The 21,367-nt window shown below is 40.1% G+C and overlaps 1 protein-coding gene across 1 annotated transcript in view; it reads right to left on the bottom strand.

The window, feature by feature from the left end:
- The window catches only part of SMARCA5 (SWI/SNF related, matrix associated, actin dependent regulator of chromatin, subfamily a, member 5), a 50,504-nt gene that overhangs the window by 27,887 nt on the left and 1,250 nt on the right, over nucleotides 1-21,367 (bottom strand). Inside the window, exons 2-9 of the mRNA XM_050946261.1 lie at nucleotides 17,998-18,072; nucleotides 15,719-15,885; nucleotides 14,732-14,832; nucleotides 13,039-13,139; nucleotides 9,143-9,322; nucleotides 3,726-3,881; nucleotides 3,503-3,634; nucleotides 1,720-1,788 (exon numbers count right to left, since the gene is read on the bottom strand). Of these exons, the coding sequence (XP_050802218.1) occupies nucleotides 1,720-1,788; nucleotides 3,503-3,634; nucleotides 3,726-3,881; nucleotides 9,143-9,322; nucleotides 13,039-13,139; nucleotides 14,732-14,832; nucleotides 15,719-15,885; nucleotides 17,998-18,072 (981 nt within the window). The remainder of the gene's footprint in view (nucleotides 1-1,719; nucleotides 1,789-3,502; nucleotides 3,635-3,725; nucleotides 3,882-9,142; nucleotides 9,323-13,038; nucleotides 13,140-14,731; nucleotides 14,833-15,718; nucleotides 15,886-17,997; nucleotides 18,073-21,367) is intronic.

The raw sequence follows: 21,367 nt of genomic DNA, 5'->3' as shown, positions 1-21,367 counted from the left end.
ATTCAAACCAGACCATCTTGAAGAGACAAAGGGGGTAAAGGAAGAAGTACTAGCATGGCTAGTACCAGTATTGCTATGATCCAAATGCCCCACCTGTTTTTGCTATTAAGCATGGCAAGCAGTTACAGATAACCAAGCTGCATGAGGATGCCCCAAAAATCAAAGTGGCATCACCGATATGAAAAGCTCCTGGAGACAGGCAGAAATGAGCATGGTCATCAAGTCATAACTCTAAGAGATGATCTCACAATAATTTTGCTTTGCCCACCACCACTCCCACTGAGTGGTAGGAGTTATCTGTGCCAGACAAGATGAGTAGGAGCACCCTACGCTTCTGAATTTTCTTCAAATTTTAGTGTTTCTGGTACTTTCAATGTATACGATTCAAGTTGGAAAAAGATTTAGATCCATCAGTTTCAGTTTCTTAATGGTCAGTTTCATATTTTGTTTTCTCGTGCACTTACATTACAATTCAAAATGGGTGAAATTTTGTGTGTCAAAATTGTGTGTCAAAATTTGTGTGACAGAAAATTGAATTTCCAATTAAATAAAATGTTTCACAAGTGTCTGTTTTCCACAGAAAATTGCTTGCTTCCCAAAAATAAAATACTTCAGTTCAGATATGCCCCCATAGTGCCTCATACTACCTATAGTTTGGTTGTCTAATGTCTCCATTCTCCTCTAAAGGCTGAGCTCCCTAGCTGGATGTCATGTCCCATGCTGCACTGCAGTCTTGGGACATCATAATGCATCGCCTACTCTCATCAAAAGGGGAGACTGATGCACCATGGGAAAGTTAGTAAGAACAGAGAGCCAGGCCTACAGAGGAGAACAGGATCATAAGAATATGGAGTAAGAATATGGGAGTTGTGCTTTGAACATATAAAATGTTAAGGACCTGATTTTTCAGAATCATAGGGATCTCAAATTGTACACCCAGAATTACCAGACACTTGACTTTAATCTCTCTGTGCCTTAGTTCCTCATCTGCAAAATGTGGCTAATACTCCCTCATCTCACAGGGATATTGTGAAAATACTTCTACCAATATTTATGAAGCATTCATATACTATAGAGAAAAGTGCCATACAAAAGCCAGAGGAAATAAATACATTCTGTCTTCAGAACAGGGATTTACGACTGTTCAATAAATAAGGCATGGGGTCACATATCTGAGCAGTGACAAGGCGGCAAACTATTAAATAGCTGCTCAAATTAGCACCATCCATCCTGTACACAGAATGAGGCAGGGGTCCCATGGGAAAAAAACAGTATGTGATCTTCTAAAGACTGTATCACAATGCATATGCACAAGGGAACTAAATTAAGGTTGTACAGACAACCTTAATTCAAGTATTTCCTAATATGAATACTTGATTTTGCAACCTTAATATTTTTAACATGGGGGAGGTGAGGTTGAACACACACACAATACCTGTTTATATTGGAATTTGCATACCTTTTTCAAAACCTAAGATCTGGGCTTAAAGCTATTCAGCCAAGCCTATTTAAGAATTATATACAGTCTTTGCATCACTGAAGTCAGGATGCAATTATTCTGCAAAATAGTCTGAAAGTATAGTATACTGTTTGGAATACGGGTATTTTCTTTAATGTTCTATGAGCAAAGACATCAGAAAAATCTTTGGAACAACAGGACTGGTTAATACTCATTCAACTCTCAACGTGACACATACAAAACAAATACAAAAAACTTACCATGTGGAGACGTTCCACCAGCTTTTGATCTCCAAGACAGTTATTTGTATCAAACCATGAATCGAAGTCCTATATTAATAAAGTGTTTTAAATACAGAAATCACTTTATTACACCAAGAAAGTTAATCTACTGCAATAATAAAGAAAGTAGCTCACCACATGACCATTACAAATTCAATTTAAATTTCATAATGTAAGTATATTGATATGTAATCAGCTTACTAATAGAAGCACATTTATACTAGGTACGACTGAATCATCCCTAAAAGGTTGTACGGCTTTAACTATGTCAGCATCTAGCCAGATATGGTTATAGCAGTACAAAAACTGTATAAATCACCCTTAAGTTACAATGCTGATTTTGTGACACTACACTCATTTCCATGTCCTGTCCAAAAAAACAGGACGACGACTTCACAACAGAAGCTGATATAGGAGGCAGACAGTTTGTTCAAAGACAAATAAGAGAAAAATACAGAAAGCAAACAGTCAGGCAAGCTGCTTTTGGAATCAAAGTGTTGTTTCTAGTTTGCTCCAATAAGAAGGTCATTTCTTCTTATGGTCATTATGGAAGATCTCGGTACACTCAGAACATTTAATGTACCCGCTCTTTTCTGCTGAAGAGAGCCACCACAGGCAGATCTTCTATAGTAAGAATATCACTACCAGCTCTGGGCTGGATGCCACTGAGCATTTGATGGATGGAAAAGGTGGGGAGCTATGCCTGCTACCCGAATACATTGCAAAGCTTCTTCTCCCAGAGGGGCTAAAACCCCAATTCAGCACGGTACTTAAGCATAAGCACATAACTAAGCTTAAGCATAAGCACATAACCTTAAGCAAAACAACCTTACTGAATCTGGACTTAAATGCACTGCCTTTGCAGCACCATCAGAGGTGGGCACAAGGCACTCAAGCCTGATAGTGAGTGCACTACACAACTGCATTGGCTTTCCCAACTCGTCTGGAATCAAAACCTTGCTAACTAAATTTCAAGATGTGAAGACAAAACAAAATGATTCTTAAAATTTGATCTGATAATAAAGTTAGTCATTTAAGATACTACAGTACATAATCCTTCTTTAAAAATCACCAGCATGAAATTTAATATCAAATCACAGTGACTGAAACACCCATTGTGTGTGCTAAATGGACAAGAATGTTTAAAACAACTTACAGTGGACAATATACTGGATAAAATAATCTACATACAGATGCTCCCCAGGTTACGCAAGACCTGACTTATGCAAATTCGACCTTACACAAAAAGTTCCAAAAGGCATAAATAAAATTTTCGAGTTGTGGAAAATAATGCATTGCATATGAAGGAATACAACAGTAGCATCTCTACAAGGGAAGGCTTTGCGCTCTCAGAACCTCTCAGTCTCGTGTTATTTTGGTGATACTGTATTTTTGTTATTTCACCCGATTATTTCATTCAAATCATGCCTAGAAAGCGATCAAGTGATAGCAAGAATGCAGGACGAGTTCGTAAGTGAAAGAAGATTGATTTAGAACAGAAAATGTTATATTGTGCAAGCATAAAAAAACCAATTACATGTTTCTGACGTACGTAAAATTCGGGTTATGCAAGGGTTTCCGGAACAGAACAATTGCGCAAGTCGGGGAGTGTCTGTACTACACCTTTCAACCACCACAAATGAACGGACTGTCAGTCACAACATAATTAACCAGGTCTATTAAAGTTATTTGTATTTCTCCCAAGTCAGTAGATTATTAAAAATTAAATGAACTCAGTTAAATTAAAATAAAAAAACATTACATCAGCTGAGTTAAAGACATCTGGCAAAAGAAAGTTGAGAAGTGCCCAGAGTTCATGCAAATTGTTCTGAAGTGGAGTTCCAGTTAACAGTAGCCGATTTGTCGTCTTGAATTCCCTCACAATTTCTGACAACTGAAAGAAATCAAGACAATTATCACGACTGTATTATTGTAAAGATGTTGTAATCCATGCAATTGTCTACTGTGAGTAAATTCTAAATTACCTTTGATTTTTCATTTTTGATCCTGTGGGCTTCATCTATAACTAGATATCTCCAGTTAAATTTTTTGAACACAGATTTCTCTTTAATAAGCATTTCATATGATGTTACACAGACATCCCATTCTCCTGGCAACAATACATCTCGGACAAAGGCAGCCTGGTTAGAAAAAGAAAACAAAACTTAATTCTTGAAGATTAACTAAACAAAAAATCGAATATATTCTGTCTAGTGTTCAAAACAAAATTTCCCTCTCAAACTGCAAAATTAGGGTAAAAAATAAAAATTCATTGTAGCCTCAATGTGACAGATGTGCTTTCTAATTTTAGGGATTTGCTAGACTAAACAAGTGCCAATATCTCATTTTTAAGTGGGGAAGAAAAGCGAGCTTCAGATATCAGTCTTTACCAGAAGAGTAGGCATGAAAAGTGTTTGAATGGATAAATAATAAGGTTAAAAAATGTAAGAGAGCACTAACACCAGTAATTTTCAATTGGATTAGAACAATGGTCCCCAAACTGGGGGGCACAGAGGAATCAGCCCAACAATAGGGAATTCAAAAAGAAAGGTTATTTATGTGACAGTAACTGGACTTCGAGATGTGTGGTCCCTATCCTCTAATCCACCGCCAGTACATATGCTCTTGAGACCAGCATACATTAATCCATGCCTGGACCCCTCTCCTCCTCATGCTCTGGTGGAGGAAGGCCATGGTGGAGGAAGCACAGACCAACTGCCTCTTCAGTACTTTTTGACCACAAAATAACCCTAGGATATGGCACCAAAGAACAGGGTAAGACGGGTGGGTAGCGGAATACAGATAGGGACCACACCTTAAAGAACTCCAGTTACTCTAAGGTATGTAACCTTTCATCTTCGAGTGATAGTCCTGATCTATATTCCACTGTGGGTGAGTCAACAAGTAGTATTCATTGAGTAGCAGGGTAAAAGGACCCACGCTGTACACTGAATGGAGGACTGCTCTGCCAAATGATGCGTTAGCTGTAGAAGCTTGCACTGGATGCATGACATTTTGTGAATACAGCCCCATGTTGCTGCTTTACAGATTTTCAGGAGAGGGATTTCTCAAACTGAGGCTACTGATGCAGCCTGAGCTTTAGGTGAGTGGGCCCTCAGGGGAGGAATTGCTGTTATGAGTTAACAGAGCAACATGCAACCTGAAATTCAAATCGGACAGTCTCTGGGATGAGATAGCTTCACATTCTGCAAAGGATACAAATAATCTAGAGGATTTCCTAAAGGACTGAGTCCTTTGCAGGTAGAATGTCAACATTCAACTGACATCCAGAGAGCAAAACTTCCTATCCTCACTGGTGGCATACAGCTTTGGGAAGAAGACAGGTAAATGAAGGATGAATTTCGGGTGTAATCTCAGAGACACACTGTCCCTATGGAAAGCTGTATAAAACAGATCAGCTAGAAGAGTAGGTGGGCTGGGAGCCCTTGTGGCTAAAGTGATAGCCACCACAAATCAATAAGTGAGCTAAGGAACATATGTCTAAGGGTTCAAATGGTATCTTCATTAATGCTGATAGGAGTAGATTGAGGTCTCAAGTTGGGGTAGGTTTCAGTATCAGGGGAAAGGTTCTAACAATGTACCTGTCACAGGATGGGTTAAGATAGAGTGTTTGTCAACCAAAGGACTGAACAGGAGCACTCTGGATTGATAGTGGTCCTGACCTACAGTGAATCTCCAGAATCTTGTGTGTGCAGGATAGGTGTCTATGTAGAAGTAGCATCCTTCAAATTGAGAGCTGCAAACCAATCACCCTTGTTCAATGAGGAAATTAAAGTGCACAGTGGTCACTGTGTCCTCTTTAATCACAGGATGAAAATGCTCAGCTGTCTGAAATCCAAGTTTGGTCTCCATTCTCCTTTCTTTTTGGGAATGAGGAAGTATTTCAAGTAACATCCCTTTCTTCTGTGCTGAGCAAGTATCGGTTCCTTCACTCCCAAATGGAACAGAGTCTATTTCTTGACTAAGCATTCTCTTGACTAAGTATCAGGGGTCCCCGAAAAGGAAAAGAGCTTTTTGGGTGGGTTACAGGGATTGAGCCATAGCTCCTGAAGCTCCTGTCAGAAGTGTTTTCTAGTGTGAGGCTGGAGTGTGAAAGAGAGCAAAGGGGAGATATTTTTTCTATGCTGCACCCTATGTTGCTTCTTGGGTGGCTCGTAACGTCTTTGATGAAAAAGGAATTGAAGGGCTGGTAAGTGCTTGTATGGTTCAATCTGTGGTGTTTGCTTCATGGGGCTGGAGTGCAGATACCAAGAGAGCAGAGGGTTGCCCTTTAGTCCTTTAGTCAATGTTCTGACACATCTGTCTTTTCATTGAACAAACTGTTTTCCTCAAAAGGGCAGATCCTTCACTATGGATTGGACTTAGGGAAATCGAGAGGATTGAAGACTCAACTCCCAATGCATGACTATCATCACCATCGAGCAGAAGGCTGTATCCAAAGCAGAAGAGACCTGGAGAGACTCCCTTATGAGCAATTTGCCCTCCTTGATGAACACTGTGAACCACAATCTTTCCTCCTGCGGGAGTTCGTCAGTGAACCCACAAACTTAGTATATAACTAATAAAATCATACTTTGACATTAGCAATAGGTTTTACTTCAACCACCTGGGAGTTCCTCACAGCAAACTTTCTCCAGAAAAGGTCTAAGCTTCCTCATGGGAAGGAGCAGATCTGGTCTGATGTTGTCAGTCATTTTCAGCTGCAGCCTGAATTACTAATGAACTTGGAGCAGGATAAGTGAATATAAATTCTGCTTCATTAGCTGGTACAATGGAACATTTTCTGTTCTTTTCTGAGCAGCTGTGCTAGATCATCTTGGAACCACCAAGACTGCCTCATTAATGGGACATACCACCTTGCTAAATCCAGCACTTTGAGGAAAATCCTGCACTTCCTTGAGAGGAATCTAGAGTGTACTCGCAATTCTCCTTAACAGGTCTTGAAACTGCCTTTAGTCATCAGGAAGTGAAGGTGGGGCTGGTGCAACCACCCTGTCTGGAGATAACCCCATCGGATCTGGTTCTTCTTCCTCCTCCATTAGCTCCTGAGGAGGTTCAGAAAGTTCTCTAAGGTGAGGGTTATCTGGGTTCTTGATGGGACTGCAGACTCAGAATATTGCATATGTAGGGCCCAAATAATGCCCGTGCAGGCAGTTAGAATGAAACTGAGGTGGTCCCCATGGAGTACAGTACAATTGGTCTGAAGGTGGATAATCTCTATGAGATCGGGCCAGCGCCCAAGAGACTCTCTTTTCTCGATGGGAAAAGACATCTCCTGCTAACTCCTGACTTGTTAGAGGCGGCAGCTTCAGACACCATGGGTGGTGCAGTCAGTACCAGGAACCTTGTTATGTTCCAGCTGATAGAATGAATAGGTAAACGACTCTTTCCTTTCTTGTACCTTCCCCCATGCTATCGGTCCAGGTCCAGGGAATATCCTTAGTCAGGACTGGTTTTAACAGGCTTGAGGACTTTGGGTCTGAGAAGACAGTAATGTCCTCAGGGCAGTGCATCCATCTCCAAACGCACACAGGCAGAATGGACTCCTTTTTGCAGCACAGCAGTGTTGAACTTGTCACTGTCTTTGGTACCAACAACTCACAATGGTGTAATGGCATGAAAATTGCACATGGAATCTGCTTCCATTTCTTTCACTGGTACCAGGGACAATTTCACTCCTGCATTAACACCAGTTTCTGGGCACTCTTGCTCTTTGGAGCCAAGACACCAATACCATGCTCTGAACTTGATATTCCTATATCAGGATGCAGAGTCTCACACAGCTTGGAAGGTATCAGAAATGAGATTCTCTTCTTGGATGAGGACCTGGAGGGGGATTTTTTTCTTGCTTCTTGTGAGAGTGTTTCCCATCCTCCTCATGCCCTCATTTGGAGTCCTTGGTTCTTCCCCTATCGGCCACGGAGCCAGCGATCACTGTGCTCCAAAGGGAACTTCTCAGTGGTTCTGCCCAATGTACAGTGGGGTTTGACAGGCCAGCAGCAGACTGAAGGCCTCAGAACATGATCTATCAGGAATTTCAGAACCCTCTCATAAGCTTGACAGGTTTGGCTTGGGAAAGATCAACTAACAGTGCACTTTGAGCTACCTCAAGGCAGTACAGGCACTTGGGGTGGGTGTCAATGACCAGAAAGGCCTGGGGTTGGCAAAAGCTGTTCTTGAATCCTGGGACCTTGGTCATATTAGTCTCCCCACATGGGGTTCAGGTAGGGGGAGACTAACAGTCCAATGAAGTCTGAGAATTAAGCTAGGTATCTCCTTTGCATATCATCACCACATCTACTAAAAATCCTGCAAGCCAAATTACTCTTTCAGTGACACTTTTGCAACCACATTCTCTTTAATGGCTTTACACAAGTATAACTGACTAGAATTTAGTAAGCAGTTCTGCTGATGCTGGTAATATTCTCCCTCTGCACTCTCCAACTCAGGTTCTCAAGTGTATTTGCTCTGCACTGAGAGCAGAACAAAGCAAATCCCTGATTTTGTCACTTGAGTAAGATGACAGCTTGAACACAATGTTTATCTAGATTAGGAAAAAGAGGACGACAACAATTTCTCCCTAATCTAGAGAAAACCCACAGGGAACTGATCTGTTGAGTAGGGAGAGAGGTGTCATCGTTAGAGCAAAATCTCACTTTACAAGGGCACACAATTAGATTTTATTTTAGGAAAAGAGTTGTATGGAGAGAGATTCCATGCTCAGAAAATTTATAGCCACTGTCACAAGTAATACCAAAGATTCCTATAACAGAGGAACTAGAGAATGAGCTCTCTCTTTTCTAGTTCATTTCGTACATTTTGCACTTTGTATAGTTAGTTTCATCCCACCCCCAAAAATAAAGAGATCAGTTTCCACTGGTTTATATGGTGGATCTCCATAACACAAAAAAGGAGAAAATTAATTTAAAAGCAGGAAATTTTGACTGTAAAGTGACAAAAATCAGCAGGTAAGCCTCAGAAGCAGAGAGTGCTTGAAAATTATTTTTCTTTTTTTAAGTTGATTACATTTCAAATAGCGTCCATTTTAGGTCTTATATTGACCAATAAAAGTCCAAGTTACTGAACAGATTTGTATACATTTATATGTTCATCTGTCAATTTTTGGTTTTTTTTGCAAAAAAAAAAAAAAAAAAGGTGTCATCTAGTATGTAATAGAGAGCACTTCTGAGCCTAAGCTGAAAATTCTGTGGCATCTACTTCTGGAACCATTAGTCTGCCTCCTGAACAATCTACAGCAGCTACTTGTTGATTAGAAAACATAATAAGGTGGCAAGTTTATATGTTGGGTCCACCATATATGAACACTTTGCGGCAGGGGAGAAGAAAAATATGAATATGCAATAGAGTGTCTCATACTTACTCTTTGGTCTTTGTCACCTATCAAACAAACTGCTCGAAGTGTTGGTACCCATCTCTTGAACTCATTCATCCAGTTGTGTAAAGTGGATTTGGGAACTAATACCATGTGAGGGCCAGGAATATTTCTGTAGTGTTTCATGTACCCAAGAAGAGAAATTGTTTGCAGTGTCTTTCCAAGACCCTATTAAGAGGTTAAAATTTATTTCTATTATTAATGGGGAAAGGTTCTCTCAAAAGTCCTTAGCAACTCAGTGGCAAACTTCAAAAAGGCAGGTGAAAACAAAACTAGCAAAAATAAGAAATCCCAACAAACAGAGATCCCCAAGATATATTGAACTGATAGAAAACTACTTTATTTTTAAAGCAAGCAGTGAAATAAATTAGTTTTTTAAAAAAGTTTTAAGAACTAGTAAGTCTAGCATGACTTGCTAAAGTAGTACAGAAAAAAGCCTGCATCATAAAATGAATGAAGGGTCTCTGCAATTTATGGTAGCAAACAGCATTTGAAACATGAGAGTTACTGGCTTGTAGAAAACCCTAGGAACATTATAGCAGATGCTTGTTAGTAGCAATGTATCTGCACGCTTTTGCAATGTTGCTCCTAAGCAGCTGTTGCTGTTATGGAGAGTGTCATCTGACCAAACACATATGAAGAGTTAAGGGTATTTTGGAAGCAGTGTGGTAGTCACATTGTGGGGTTGTGATATCAGGGAACCCCAAGTTTGGGAGAAATGGGGCAGGGGAACCCCCGGTCAGCAAAATGGCTGACCAAGCCCAGCTGCTGGTGACAGACTGAGGATGCTCTTACAGGCAGCTTTATGCTCCACCCTGGAGAGGGCACTGTTCACAGCCTGCAATGGAGGAGGGAAGGGGACAGGTCAGTGACATCCCGTACCTCAGCATCAGCAAAGATGGAGGGGAGACAGCTCAATGCACACAAAGGTGGTCCCCGATACTCCCCACTGCAAAATAGCAACATATTTCTCACACACACACACACACACACACACCCCCCCCAGATGCTAAGGAAGGGAGGGGGAAACGTTCCACTTGTGCCTTTGCTGCTCCCCTGAACCCTGTCCCACCCCCCCAAATCTGTCTCTTCCAGACGCCCCACAAAATCCCCCCACCCCCACGCAATCTCCATGCAGGCTCTGTCAGGCAGGGTAAATGGATGGAACTGCGCTGAAGGGCCGGGGTCAGGAGGGGAGTTGAAAAATGCAGTTTAGGAGGGGCAATGCCCCTAAATGCGCCGCCGCCCCCCCCCCCCCAATTTCGCTCCCAGATGTGAAATCAGTGTCACAAATGTTGCAGTTACCAAGTGGACAATTCATAGTTAGAAAAGTGTTCCCAGGGAAAATGTTACTCATAAGCAGCAGGTGCTCTTACAAGGTGTTGTTGCAAACAAGTGTCTACTTTAATTTGAATAAACAAAAAAAAAAGCGTATCAGTAATCCATTACAATATTAAAACATGAAAAGATAAAACTTGTAAAGATTCAAGTTATTTTGGCTACTAATGTGGGACTACATTCTCAAATACATTAACGATGTCTTCAAATTTGGGTTCATAAAGTCAGGAGCCTAAGTCCACAGCATTCAGGAACCTATATAAAGTGACCTGATTTTCAAAGGTAGATCTCCTGGACTTCAAGTTGAGTTGGGGGTACTTGTCTTCACCAAGACCCATCCATCTAAATATGGATTCAGGGCCCATGAAGAACCCTGCACATTTTGACTTAAGTACTTCAAATTCCTGTTGAATGTATTCTATCCTTAACAGAAATATTAAATTTAAACAAGTTTATATAATTAGATGCAAATAGTTCTATTTTAATAGTTACAGCTTGAGCCTAAATGGGCTAACACCTCTAGATAGTAAATTTAAGTAGCTGAATTTCCTATAGAGAACAATCTAGCAAATTTTTGGATATAGTTGTAGACTTCCACACCAGTTGCTCATAGTCATCTTGTGTCCAATTAATGATGTACATTAAAATACTGTAGCAAGTGTTGTAGAGAAAGCTATAAAGTAAACATATTTGCAAATGAAATGCTAATTTTAAGAAAAAATGTTCTGCTTTCTTCCCCTTCTGGTCCACCCATCCCTCATTTATTTTTAAAAAGCTTTTGAAATAATTAGGTTTGATTATGATCAAATATTCCATGCCCTGATGTAGGCAGCAGCTTATCTTTTTGACTGTATGATGGTGCCATTCTTTCATTTTTTAGAACTTCAGTTAATTGTGTTTCATATGTTTCTGAGTTAAAATAATTCACTTAAGTAACTTGTTTTTTTATAATTAGGCATAAGTATCTATGGCTAAACCTACTGGAGACCAGAAAGTCTTACTCTTTATTGTCACTGTTTCTGACATAATACAGTGGTGCTTTAAAATATTAAGTTAGGACTTATCAAGTGACTATTTTGGACCAGTCAAATGCCGAATCCTAGAAATAATTAAAAATACACATACTTTCAAAGTCAAGATACAGGAATCAAATCAGAAGACATTTGGAATAGGAGTTTTTTGTGTTTTGTTTTTTAAACAAAAAGTATATCTAATGAGCATCATCAAGAAAAATAAATGTGTGAGAGAGGAAGCAATGACTGAGCACATTTCAGTTAGCATTTATCAAAAAGAGTAATTCAGAGTAACAAAAATAAATACCTAGAATGATATTCTAGAAGATTAAATGTCACAAGATATTGATATTTAGCAAGCAAAGATGCATCACAGACAAACTCAAATCCAGTTTATAAGTAGTAAATGCTGTTTAATGATAAACAGAGGATAAAGTAAGATTTTTGCATTGTCAGTAAAGAATTAAGTTTAGCAGGAAATACTGAGGTTTGAAAATGCAGAGAAGAGGATTCAGATGATAAAGTTAATTGCTGTGGGAAATGATTATGACTGCATATCAGGAAAAATTATTTTATTTTAAAAATGACTATTTGTTTCCAGAACTCGACTCATGTTTCAGAAGAAATCAACATTCCCAGCTAGCGCAGAAGTAGTTAAGAAGAAAAAGGTTAAAAGCAGAACAGTTGCAAAGCTAAATAAAAATTAAGTTTTAACTGATACTCATCATCACCCAAAATCCAAATATTTGTAAGTTTAGAAGTTTTTCATACATTCTAGGTTATGGTAAACTTGCCTTATCTTTAATAAATGCTCCAGTTAGAATTGTAATTCTACTATTTGGTATAGAAAAATCCTTGACCTTATCAAGCTAGACAGTGCAGCACAATGGGTAGCACCCTATGAAATGTCCTATTTTGTAGTTCCCACTAGCAGAAGTGCTAATCAAGAGGAAACGGGCATTTTTGTAATCAAGTTAGCTAATCCTACTCATAACACTAAGGGTCCCACAAATTGTTCTGTACAGCAATGATGACTGGAGAGGGAGTGGGGTTTTTTCCTCTCACTGTATTAGTTCAAAGGGGTCGGGGCCTGAGGAAAATGGCTTCCAACTGATTCCCTTCAGCTGCCATTCTTTTTACACCTTAAATGCTCCTTACCATGAGAACTTTCTGAATACCACTCAAAATAGTTGCAGCTTTAAAGTAATATAAAGGGCAGTCTGTTCCATAAAACAAACTTTTTCTCAGTTTGCATTTCCTTGACGCAGATAAGCACATAGAAGTGATTCCATTTCTCAAAGGAAGCTATTCCATAGTTGACAATTGTTGAAGTAATGTCATGCATGTAGTTTTAACAAAAATGTTGTGTTATGCATTATCATTCGAAGTGTATCATAAGACGTAACATCTTGCATTTCAGAATATAAACAGCTTCTTTAAAAAAAATTAACTAGACCTAAATTTGATTACACTTTGTGTCTTAATGTTCCTTCTCCCCACACAGCCCCAACAACAAAAATTAGCAGCACTTACCATTTCATCTGCCAGGATACCATTGATGCCATTCTCATACAAAGAGATGAGCCAGTTCAACCCTCGAACCTGATAATCACGCAGTTTACCCCATTTTACATCTAAAAGTGAGGACATGCAAAAACAGATTAAAATATTTGTAAAAATATATTTGAAGCGATCACAGCATTCCCTTATTGCTAACTGACACTATTTCTTATCTAAAGGTATGAGAATGTGACAGTAATGTTCTCCAGAGAGCAGTTAGGACATTACCAGCAGAGGCTGTGGCATTTCCTAATACAGGTCTCTGAGCCTGAAGAGTGATAGCATAAGGAACATGTTTCCCTCAACATCACTAGATGTGCCAAAATTCTAATGTAATAATCTTAATTCAAATCTCAAACCCAAGATATAATCACCAAGCAATATCAGGTTAAAGTATATTATCTCTCCTCAAAATTTAAGATTATTCAATTAGATTAAATTGTACTGGAAGATATTAGACTGGTGCTATATATGTAGTATGCATAATCTGAAAAACCCCACCAGTGGCAAGTACTGTACCAGTATGTGTCTTTCAGAGTAAAATCTCTCCAGCTGCTGCCTGGAATCTTTTGAATAGCAGTCAAACTACATTCCAGTAAACTTCACAATGCTACCAAGGAAAGCTACTTGCAGGCAGCAGTGTTGCTACTGGAAGTATTCTGCTCAGGATGCAGGAACGAGAGAGTAGAGTCCTATTTTTCTACCCCTTGCTGCAGAGAAGCAAGTCCTGCATCTGCTGTTCATAGCAAAAATTATTGGAATTACACAGTGCAAAAATTCAGTACTGTAGCGCAGGTATCAGGTCTTCCCTATAAATTTTTTTTTTTCTGCAGAATCAAAACTCATCTTAAAAAAATTACATTTCCAGCCATATAGCAAGTTAAAGTTTAAACTGCCAGAGCCTCAACAGATTCAGGAATATCCAAAATCCAAACATCTGCAAATTTAAAGTTTTCCACAAATTCTAGATCAGTGGTTTTCAAACTGTGGGTCGAGACCCAGTACTAGGTCACAGAACGTAAGGTATTGGGTCACGACGGCAGCACCGTCGACCGGGCTCTTAGAAGTCCCGTCAGCGGTGCTGCCTGGCTAAGGCAGGCTAGTTCCTACCTGTTCTCACACCGCACTGCGCCCTGCAAGCGGCCAGGAGCAGGTGCGGTTCCTAGGTGGTGGGACCACAGAGCTCCATGTGCTGCCCCCACCCCAAGCAGTGGCTCCGCACTCCCACTAGTCGGGAGCCGAGAGGGTGGCCAGTGCCAGAGGGCTTGCGTGCCTCCACCTAGGATACAGATCTGCTGCTGGCTGCTTCCGGGGTGCAGCATGGTCTGCAGTGCCAGGACAGGCCGGAAGGCTGCCTTAGCACCCCCGCTGCACCGCTGACTGGAAGCCACTCGACGTAAACCCACGCCCCAACCCTGCACCCAACCCCTTGCCCCAGCACTGAGCCCCCCAATACACACCCTCCATCCCCAGCTCCACTGGGTCACAGGCATCAATAATTTTCTTCAACTAAGCCTCCAGAAAAAAAGTTTGAAAACCACTGTTCTAGATTATGGGGCTTGCAGGAAAGACATCCTCCTCAAGAATGCAAGAATATTAGAAATAGAAGAATTGCAGGGTCCACTGAGATTTTACCAAGAACAAAGAACGAAAGAGCAACCCTTACATGATGGAGAATCTTCAAATCGAGTGCATACGTTAGTTGCCTTGGAACTTTCTGTCAATAGCTCTTCATCTTCTTCCTGTTCTGTTCTACGATGTCGATAGCTAAAAGATCAAAAGTAAAATATAAAACAAATTTCAAGCTAGATTGAGAAGACACCAGACTGCTCCATAATAAAATCTTGATACTATTCTTGAAAAAGGTAAACAAGAGTGGTCTGAAGAAACGAGCAGACTGATTTCTTACAAATATTTGCAATATAGTTTGTAAGACTATGTATTGGATAATTACTCTTTCCAATTTTAAGCTCATCTACTGTTGTGTCACTATGTTTATGTTGATTTGAGTATTTAATGCTGTTTTGACAGCTCGACTTCCAGCTGCATTTACCTGTGGATAGACGAAATATTTTCTCTCCTTCTGTTACCACCAAGGCTCCAATATGAGGGTATGGAGCAAAATGCTTGGAGGAGAGCAAAAATGTTAGCACCCTTCCTACAGTCTGTACATTAGCCTCTAAGAGAGAGGCTGTACTTTTAACAGGCAGTTCCTAAGCTTCTGCAAAGCTTCCCAGAGGCAGCTGCTCTAGAGCTCTCTTTCAGGAGTTAGAAAAAATATCTACATCTTTATTAACAGCAATAAAGGTAAAAACAAAATACATTTCTTTTTAGCATTTTAGTTCACCTATAAAATTCAGTACACATGGATTTCCCAAGAGACGTTAAATTTATTCCTTCCCCCCTCCCCCGAACTTCTTTCTTCACCACCCCAAAAGTTATTTGGATTCTGACCAAACTTCAATTTATAAACAGCAGTGGTTATTTTGTTGCAATAAGACTCATTTTATAATGCTGTATGTATGTCTAAAAAACAAGGCCAAAACATCAGCAATTTTGAGAAATAAAGCAAAATACCCTACAGCATCACTCATCTTTTAAAGGATGTTCCTAACCTGCAAAAAGCATAACTAGAATAAGAGGTATTACTTACTCGCCAACTGACAGCAGATTCTGTTTCTCATCCTTTTTTATTCGTGGACGTCCTGGTTTCATTTTCAAAGGTGAAGTTGGAGTCTTTTGAGCAGCAGGCTGAATGAAATGAGCAAACAGCTCAGTCTGCTTTAACAGATACTCAAATCTGTTTGCTCTGTCTGTTTGCTGTTGATATAATGAAAAACAAGTCACTTGAGCAAGTGAGACATTACAATATGCTCATATTATAAAAATGTAGAATCTAGAGTTACAGTGAATACTTAGAATGATTCAAATTTGAATGTATAGTCTTTAAAATAGGTAGCTACAAAAATTAATGGCTGTGAAATGGATTTGATCCCATCAAACAAGAGCCCACCAAATATCCCAGAATAAGTCTAGGCTGAGGTCACAGAAGACACCTGAAAAAGACTGAAATCTACCTTTGAGACCAGGAATCTCCAGAATACAAATTGCTGTGTCTAAGACTGAAGAAACCCCTGTATATGACAAATCCAGATTATTATGGTGAAGCACCAATAGGCTGAAGACAATCTTTTAGTAAGTGAACCAATGTGTGCAGACTCACAAAGGTAACTGTTTTAGTGCAACTGCTGTCCATAACTTTGGCAGGAAACAGCAGTATTAAACTGACAAAAACCCTTAATTTTCAATGTTATTAATTCAGTATCATGTGGATAGCAATGAACTGAGAACATCCACTTCAGTTTCACTCTTCTGCAGCTTAGTAAAGCTATAAGCAGACACATGTACTTGAGTTATTAATAGGAAGGACGTAAAAAAGGAAGCTTTGACAGGAGAGTAGATAGTGTGGTGGATGGCCTCATTCCCTACATACTAACCAGAGCTTGACAGAAGATCATCCATTAACTTGTTATGAATGCTACCAACATCCCCTTTTAAAGCAGCTAGTGACATCCCCTTTTAAAGGGGAGGAGAAAGAGGGGGCAGGTCTTCCCAGTAGTGTTGCCCACAGACCTCAGATCTTCTATATCAGGTTCTGATGTCTACTGCATTTTGCAAACCTTGGATTACGTCACCAACCCAAGGTCACACTATGAAAAAGAGGCAGGATTAGAACTCAGAATTTCCTGCCTTTCAGTCTAGTACTCTAGTCCACTAAATCATGCTACCTCAGAAGAATCTACCTACTTTGAAGCCTTCCCATCTCAAATCTATTTTGCCTGATAATTAATACAACTTCAGAGAACTTTCAGCACCAACACAGAGCCTTCTGCTACATAGTCATAGTGTGAGGGAAGAAGGATAAAAAGCTACCTCTCTTTTACTGTATAGGGCAGTGGTCCCCAAATTTTTTTTTATGGCCACAGCCTCCACACTCCTGTTGCCCCCATCAGGGGGTGGGGCTGGGGCAGGGAGCAAAGCTGCAGCCGGGGGGCTGAGGCTGGGGGAAAAGAGTGAAGCCACAGCCAGATGCCAAGGCCACAGCAGAGCTGGGCTGGGCGGCACTCCCTCCCCGCCCCCGTGCAGGCTGGTCCAGCCCTGCCCCTCGAGAGTTCCTCCATGCCACTCTAGGGGGGTGGCGCCCCACAGTTTGGGGACAACTGGTATAGGGCTATAGCATTTGAAGTCAAAAATATGAGATAGTGATCTTTCTTCTAGAGCAGGAACATAAAGGTCACGGTCATTAGACTTTATCTGACCCTATATGTTAGGGAAGTCAGAGTAATTCTATGGGGTTTTGATTTAAGATATGATGGGCTCCCTCAGACCACATGTAAGTTCCTGTTTCAGAGGGTGAATGATTATTTCTCAACTTCTTTTAATGTGGCCTGAGCCCTTTGCAGGACTGGGCACAACTGCATCAAGAGTCTATAGACACAGCTCTAAACTAGCCAGAGGATGTTCCCTCGCTCCAGAAGCTCAATACATCACCACCATTCCACTCCCAACACAAGTGGAAAAAATCAAGTTCTGAACAGTGTCATAATGCAGATCTTCACATTACACCACTCCTTGTAAACAGTACCCCCAAAATCCTAGGACATCTCACTTAACTTAGACCACTAAAAATTGCAGAAGCTTGCACCATTTCAAGGGGATTGGAGGAACAAGGAAGGAGTAGAGGACAAAATATGAAGAGGAAGCAGCCTACAAATCTCAAAATGAAGATTTCTGCATAAAAGCCTAGTCAGAATACCAGGAACCAAGTTAAGATGTCTCAAAGAAGAGCAAGAAATAAACTTTTCTATAAAAAGCAGTTACATCAATGGTGGCTATTTGTACCGTATTGCACATGTGCTCAAAATTACACACCATTTTCTCTTCATATGTAGGATCTGGTTCCTGGATTTCTTTTTGTTTTCCTGGTGATGAATCATCAAAAACTTCCTAGGAGGAAAAAAAACAACAAATTGAATTCTCCTCTTATATGAAGATATCCAGCCTTGCACAGAAATCATCTTATTTTGTTCATGTTACCATTTAGCCAGAGTATGACACCTCTATCTCAATTCCTTGATACATTGAAACCAAGATCAATTTTACTTGTCAAGAATTGCACTGTTTTAATTTTAGTTTTGACCTAGGGGCAGGGTGGCAAGTTAATGAGGTGGTGCTATTTGATTTTCTTTTGCCTACCAAACCAACTAATTACCACTGATAATTAGATTTAGAATAGAAAAACAAGTCTCCATTAATAGTTTGATTCTACCCCACATACAGTTCCCTTTTTGGAAAGGGGGGGGGTGCGGCACAGGTATTCTCTTTGACTACCCTTTCAGACAGGGAATAAATAAAATCCCAGTCTCTCCTCTGGTAATAAAGTACTCTGCTTCAAAACCATAACCCCACCACATGAGTGTATCTTCATTAACAATTTATGAGTTTCACTCTGCTTCTGGTGCTAGGAACAGAGGCAATGTGTACTGGAGGTGGAAATACTATTGGCATGATCCTCCCCCCTGCAACTGTCCTGAAGGGGCATTTTACAACATATGCTCTGAAGGAGGTTGGGGAAGAGAACGAGATATCTACAGACAAATACCATCCACCATCTGTTTAGAATAGATGGCTTATGCAAAAAAGTTATTTACCTCACTTCAGTCCGTAGTGACCAGTGGGGAATGGGTGATATCAAAACAAAACAGGCATCAACACACAAAGCAAAAAACAGGACAGAAAGAATACAGACATAAAAAAAGAAGACATACAGTAACTCCTCACTTAAAGTCACCCTGGTTAACGTTGTTATGTTGCTGACCAATTAGAGAACATGCTCGTTTGAAGTTGTGCAATGCTCCCTTATAACATTGTTTGGCAACCGCCTGCTTTGTCCACTGCTTGCAGAAACAGCAGCCCATTGGAGCTAGCTGGTGGGGGCTTGGAACCATGGTGGACCTGCAGTCCCCATATCAACTCTCTTCCCCCCCCCCCCCCGGCTTAAGTTCCCTGTGCAGCAGCCGCCCAATAGGCTATCAATTATCAATTGCCAGCAGTTCAGCTGTCCCTCCCCCCACTGCCATATGCTGCTCCTGCCCTCTGCCTTGGAACTGCGGGAGAGCTGGGGCAGGAAAGGAAGGAATGCACATCTCTCTCTCTCACACACAAACACACACACAGTGTATCTGCCATGCTGTCTCCCCTCCATTTGTACTACCTTGTAGTGTGTGAGGCTACATTAACAACGTGTTAACCCGTGAGGGGTCAGCCAAGTGCTAGTTCATTGTGTAGCAGTAAGGCATTCCCTGGGAAATATCCCTCTGACTTCACCACCTCAACCAAGCTTAACATCATTGCTGCACACAGTATTAAATTGTTTGTTTAAAACTTAGTGTGTATATGGTCTTTTGTCTGGTGAAAAACATTTCCCTGGAACCTAACCCCCACATTTACATTAATTCTTATCGGGAGACTGGATTCGCTTAACATTGTTTCACTTAAAGTCGCATTTTTCAGGACCATAACTACAACATTAAGCAAGGAGTTACTGTAATAAGTACTGCACCAGGCAAGACATATCAAAAGAGGATAGAAAGTGTAAAAGCAAAATTTTATTTGCCAGTCAAAAAGTGAAGGATCCAACAGAAAAAAGGTGGAAAATTCACTGCACTAAGGCAGTAGTTCTCAACCTTTTCTATACTAGACTGTGCTGGGCATCTATCCAAGGTCTACCTGGAAATCTTCTCCTGCTTTATGCTAAGAGACAAGCAGAACTGTTGTGAACCCTGCACAGGAGACAGACACTTCTGACAAGTTATTCACATTAATCTATACTCACACAAATGATAACACTGTACAACTTTAAAAAGACAATGGGCAGCAACTGTAGACTGAATATAGGACAAGCATTTTCCTCTTAACATGGCAATAAGATTTTGAAACCAAGAGTACACCAAATAGTCAAGACACCATTAAACACTTCTTCAGCCAAGTCTGAAGTCAAACAATTCTTGAACTTCTTTAAATAAATCAGCTGTTCTTTTTTCCTCTTTTGAAAGTATAACAATTTATTTCATTATATGCCGCTGAGCCTCCTCTGTATAAAAAGGAACTGTATGAACAAAAATTCTCAGATGACAATTTCCTAAGTATGGCATGTTTCCCAAGCTATACTTTCTATCCAAAGAAGAAAGTGTCACTGCTCTTCATGGCTTCCTAGGATGTGTCTACATTAGCATTTTTCCTTCAAGTCTCCTACCACTGATGAGCAACAAGACTCCCTGTCCACCAACATTTTTATCCCCATATGTCCTCTAACCCTTAGAACACCAGCAGCCAGTCTACACTAGCTTTCTCACCAGTGTTACTAACAGAAGAGTTACATCAGTAGTGGTGCAATGGTGGGAGAAAAGAGCAAATCTGGTAACAGCTAAAGGCCTTTCATTTTGAATCAACGTAAATCAATATTCCAGAGGAAGGAAGCAGAGCACGTATAAATCTTCATCAGGAAGCTTTACAATCCAGTTAAAAAAAAAGGAACACCAGATATAAGTATGTCAAGAAATATTTTAAACAAACATCCAAAGTAGTCTGGTTTCTTCTTAATATAACTATACCTTTGCAAAAGACAAAAACCACATACATCAAAAAGCTTTGTTTAACAGTGTCCCACTTAGCGTTTACATTTTTTTAAACAGCCCTAATTCTGTGTTGCCTTATTTTTACAGGTTTAAATATTATTTATTACCCAGTGCTTCAGTTATTTGCTCATCTCAAGGAGCTACTTAAAAATATGGAATTTGCAAACTAGTCAGATTAAGTAGATTGACTATAAAGAATGATTCGAAGTGTGAAGCATTCAGCAATTAAAAAAGAAACTGGTGTTCATGTATGGCTAAAGAAACAAATGCTGTTACAAAACTATTATCTCTAGGTATTAGTTCAAATCCCAAGTTTTCCTAAACCCTGGAAATTTCTGGATTAGGCACCTGTTGCCAAAATAAGACATTTCAGATCACAGAAAATGCCAATGATTTATAAAATGCTGCTAGATGTATTCAATTTTTTCATAATTTAAAGAGCAAACATAAGTCTTTGATGAGATGCTCACTTTGGAAGAGAAGACAAATTAATTCAACAGTTAGCATGTGAGGATTTGAGCTTGCCTTCAAAAATCGGGCCGCACTTTGACTAACCTGACGATTTAAAAAAAAAAAAAGCTATCTAAAATCTGGTGTTATCTTTC

This window comes from Gopherus flavomarginatus, chromosome 3 (assembly GCF_025201925.1).
Source record: "Gopherus flavomarginatus isolate rGopFla2 chromosome 3, rGopFla2.mat.asm, whole genome shotgun sequence".
Lineage (NCBI taxonomy): Eukaryota > Metazoa > Chordata > Testudines > Testudinidae > Gopherus > Gopherus flavomarginatus.
Note: the sequence above shows the minus strand (reverse complement) of the source record. Positions and strands in the feature narration are given on the sequence as shown.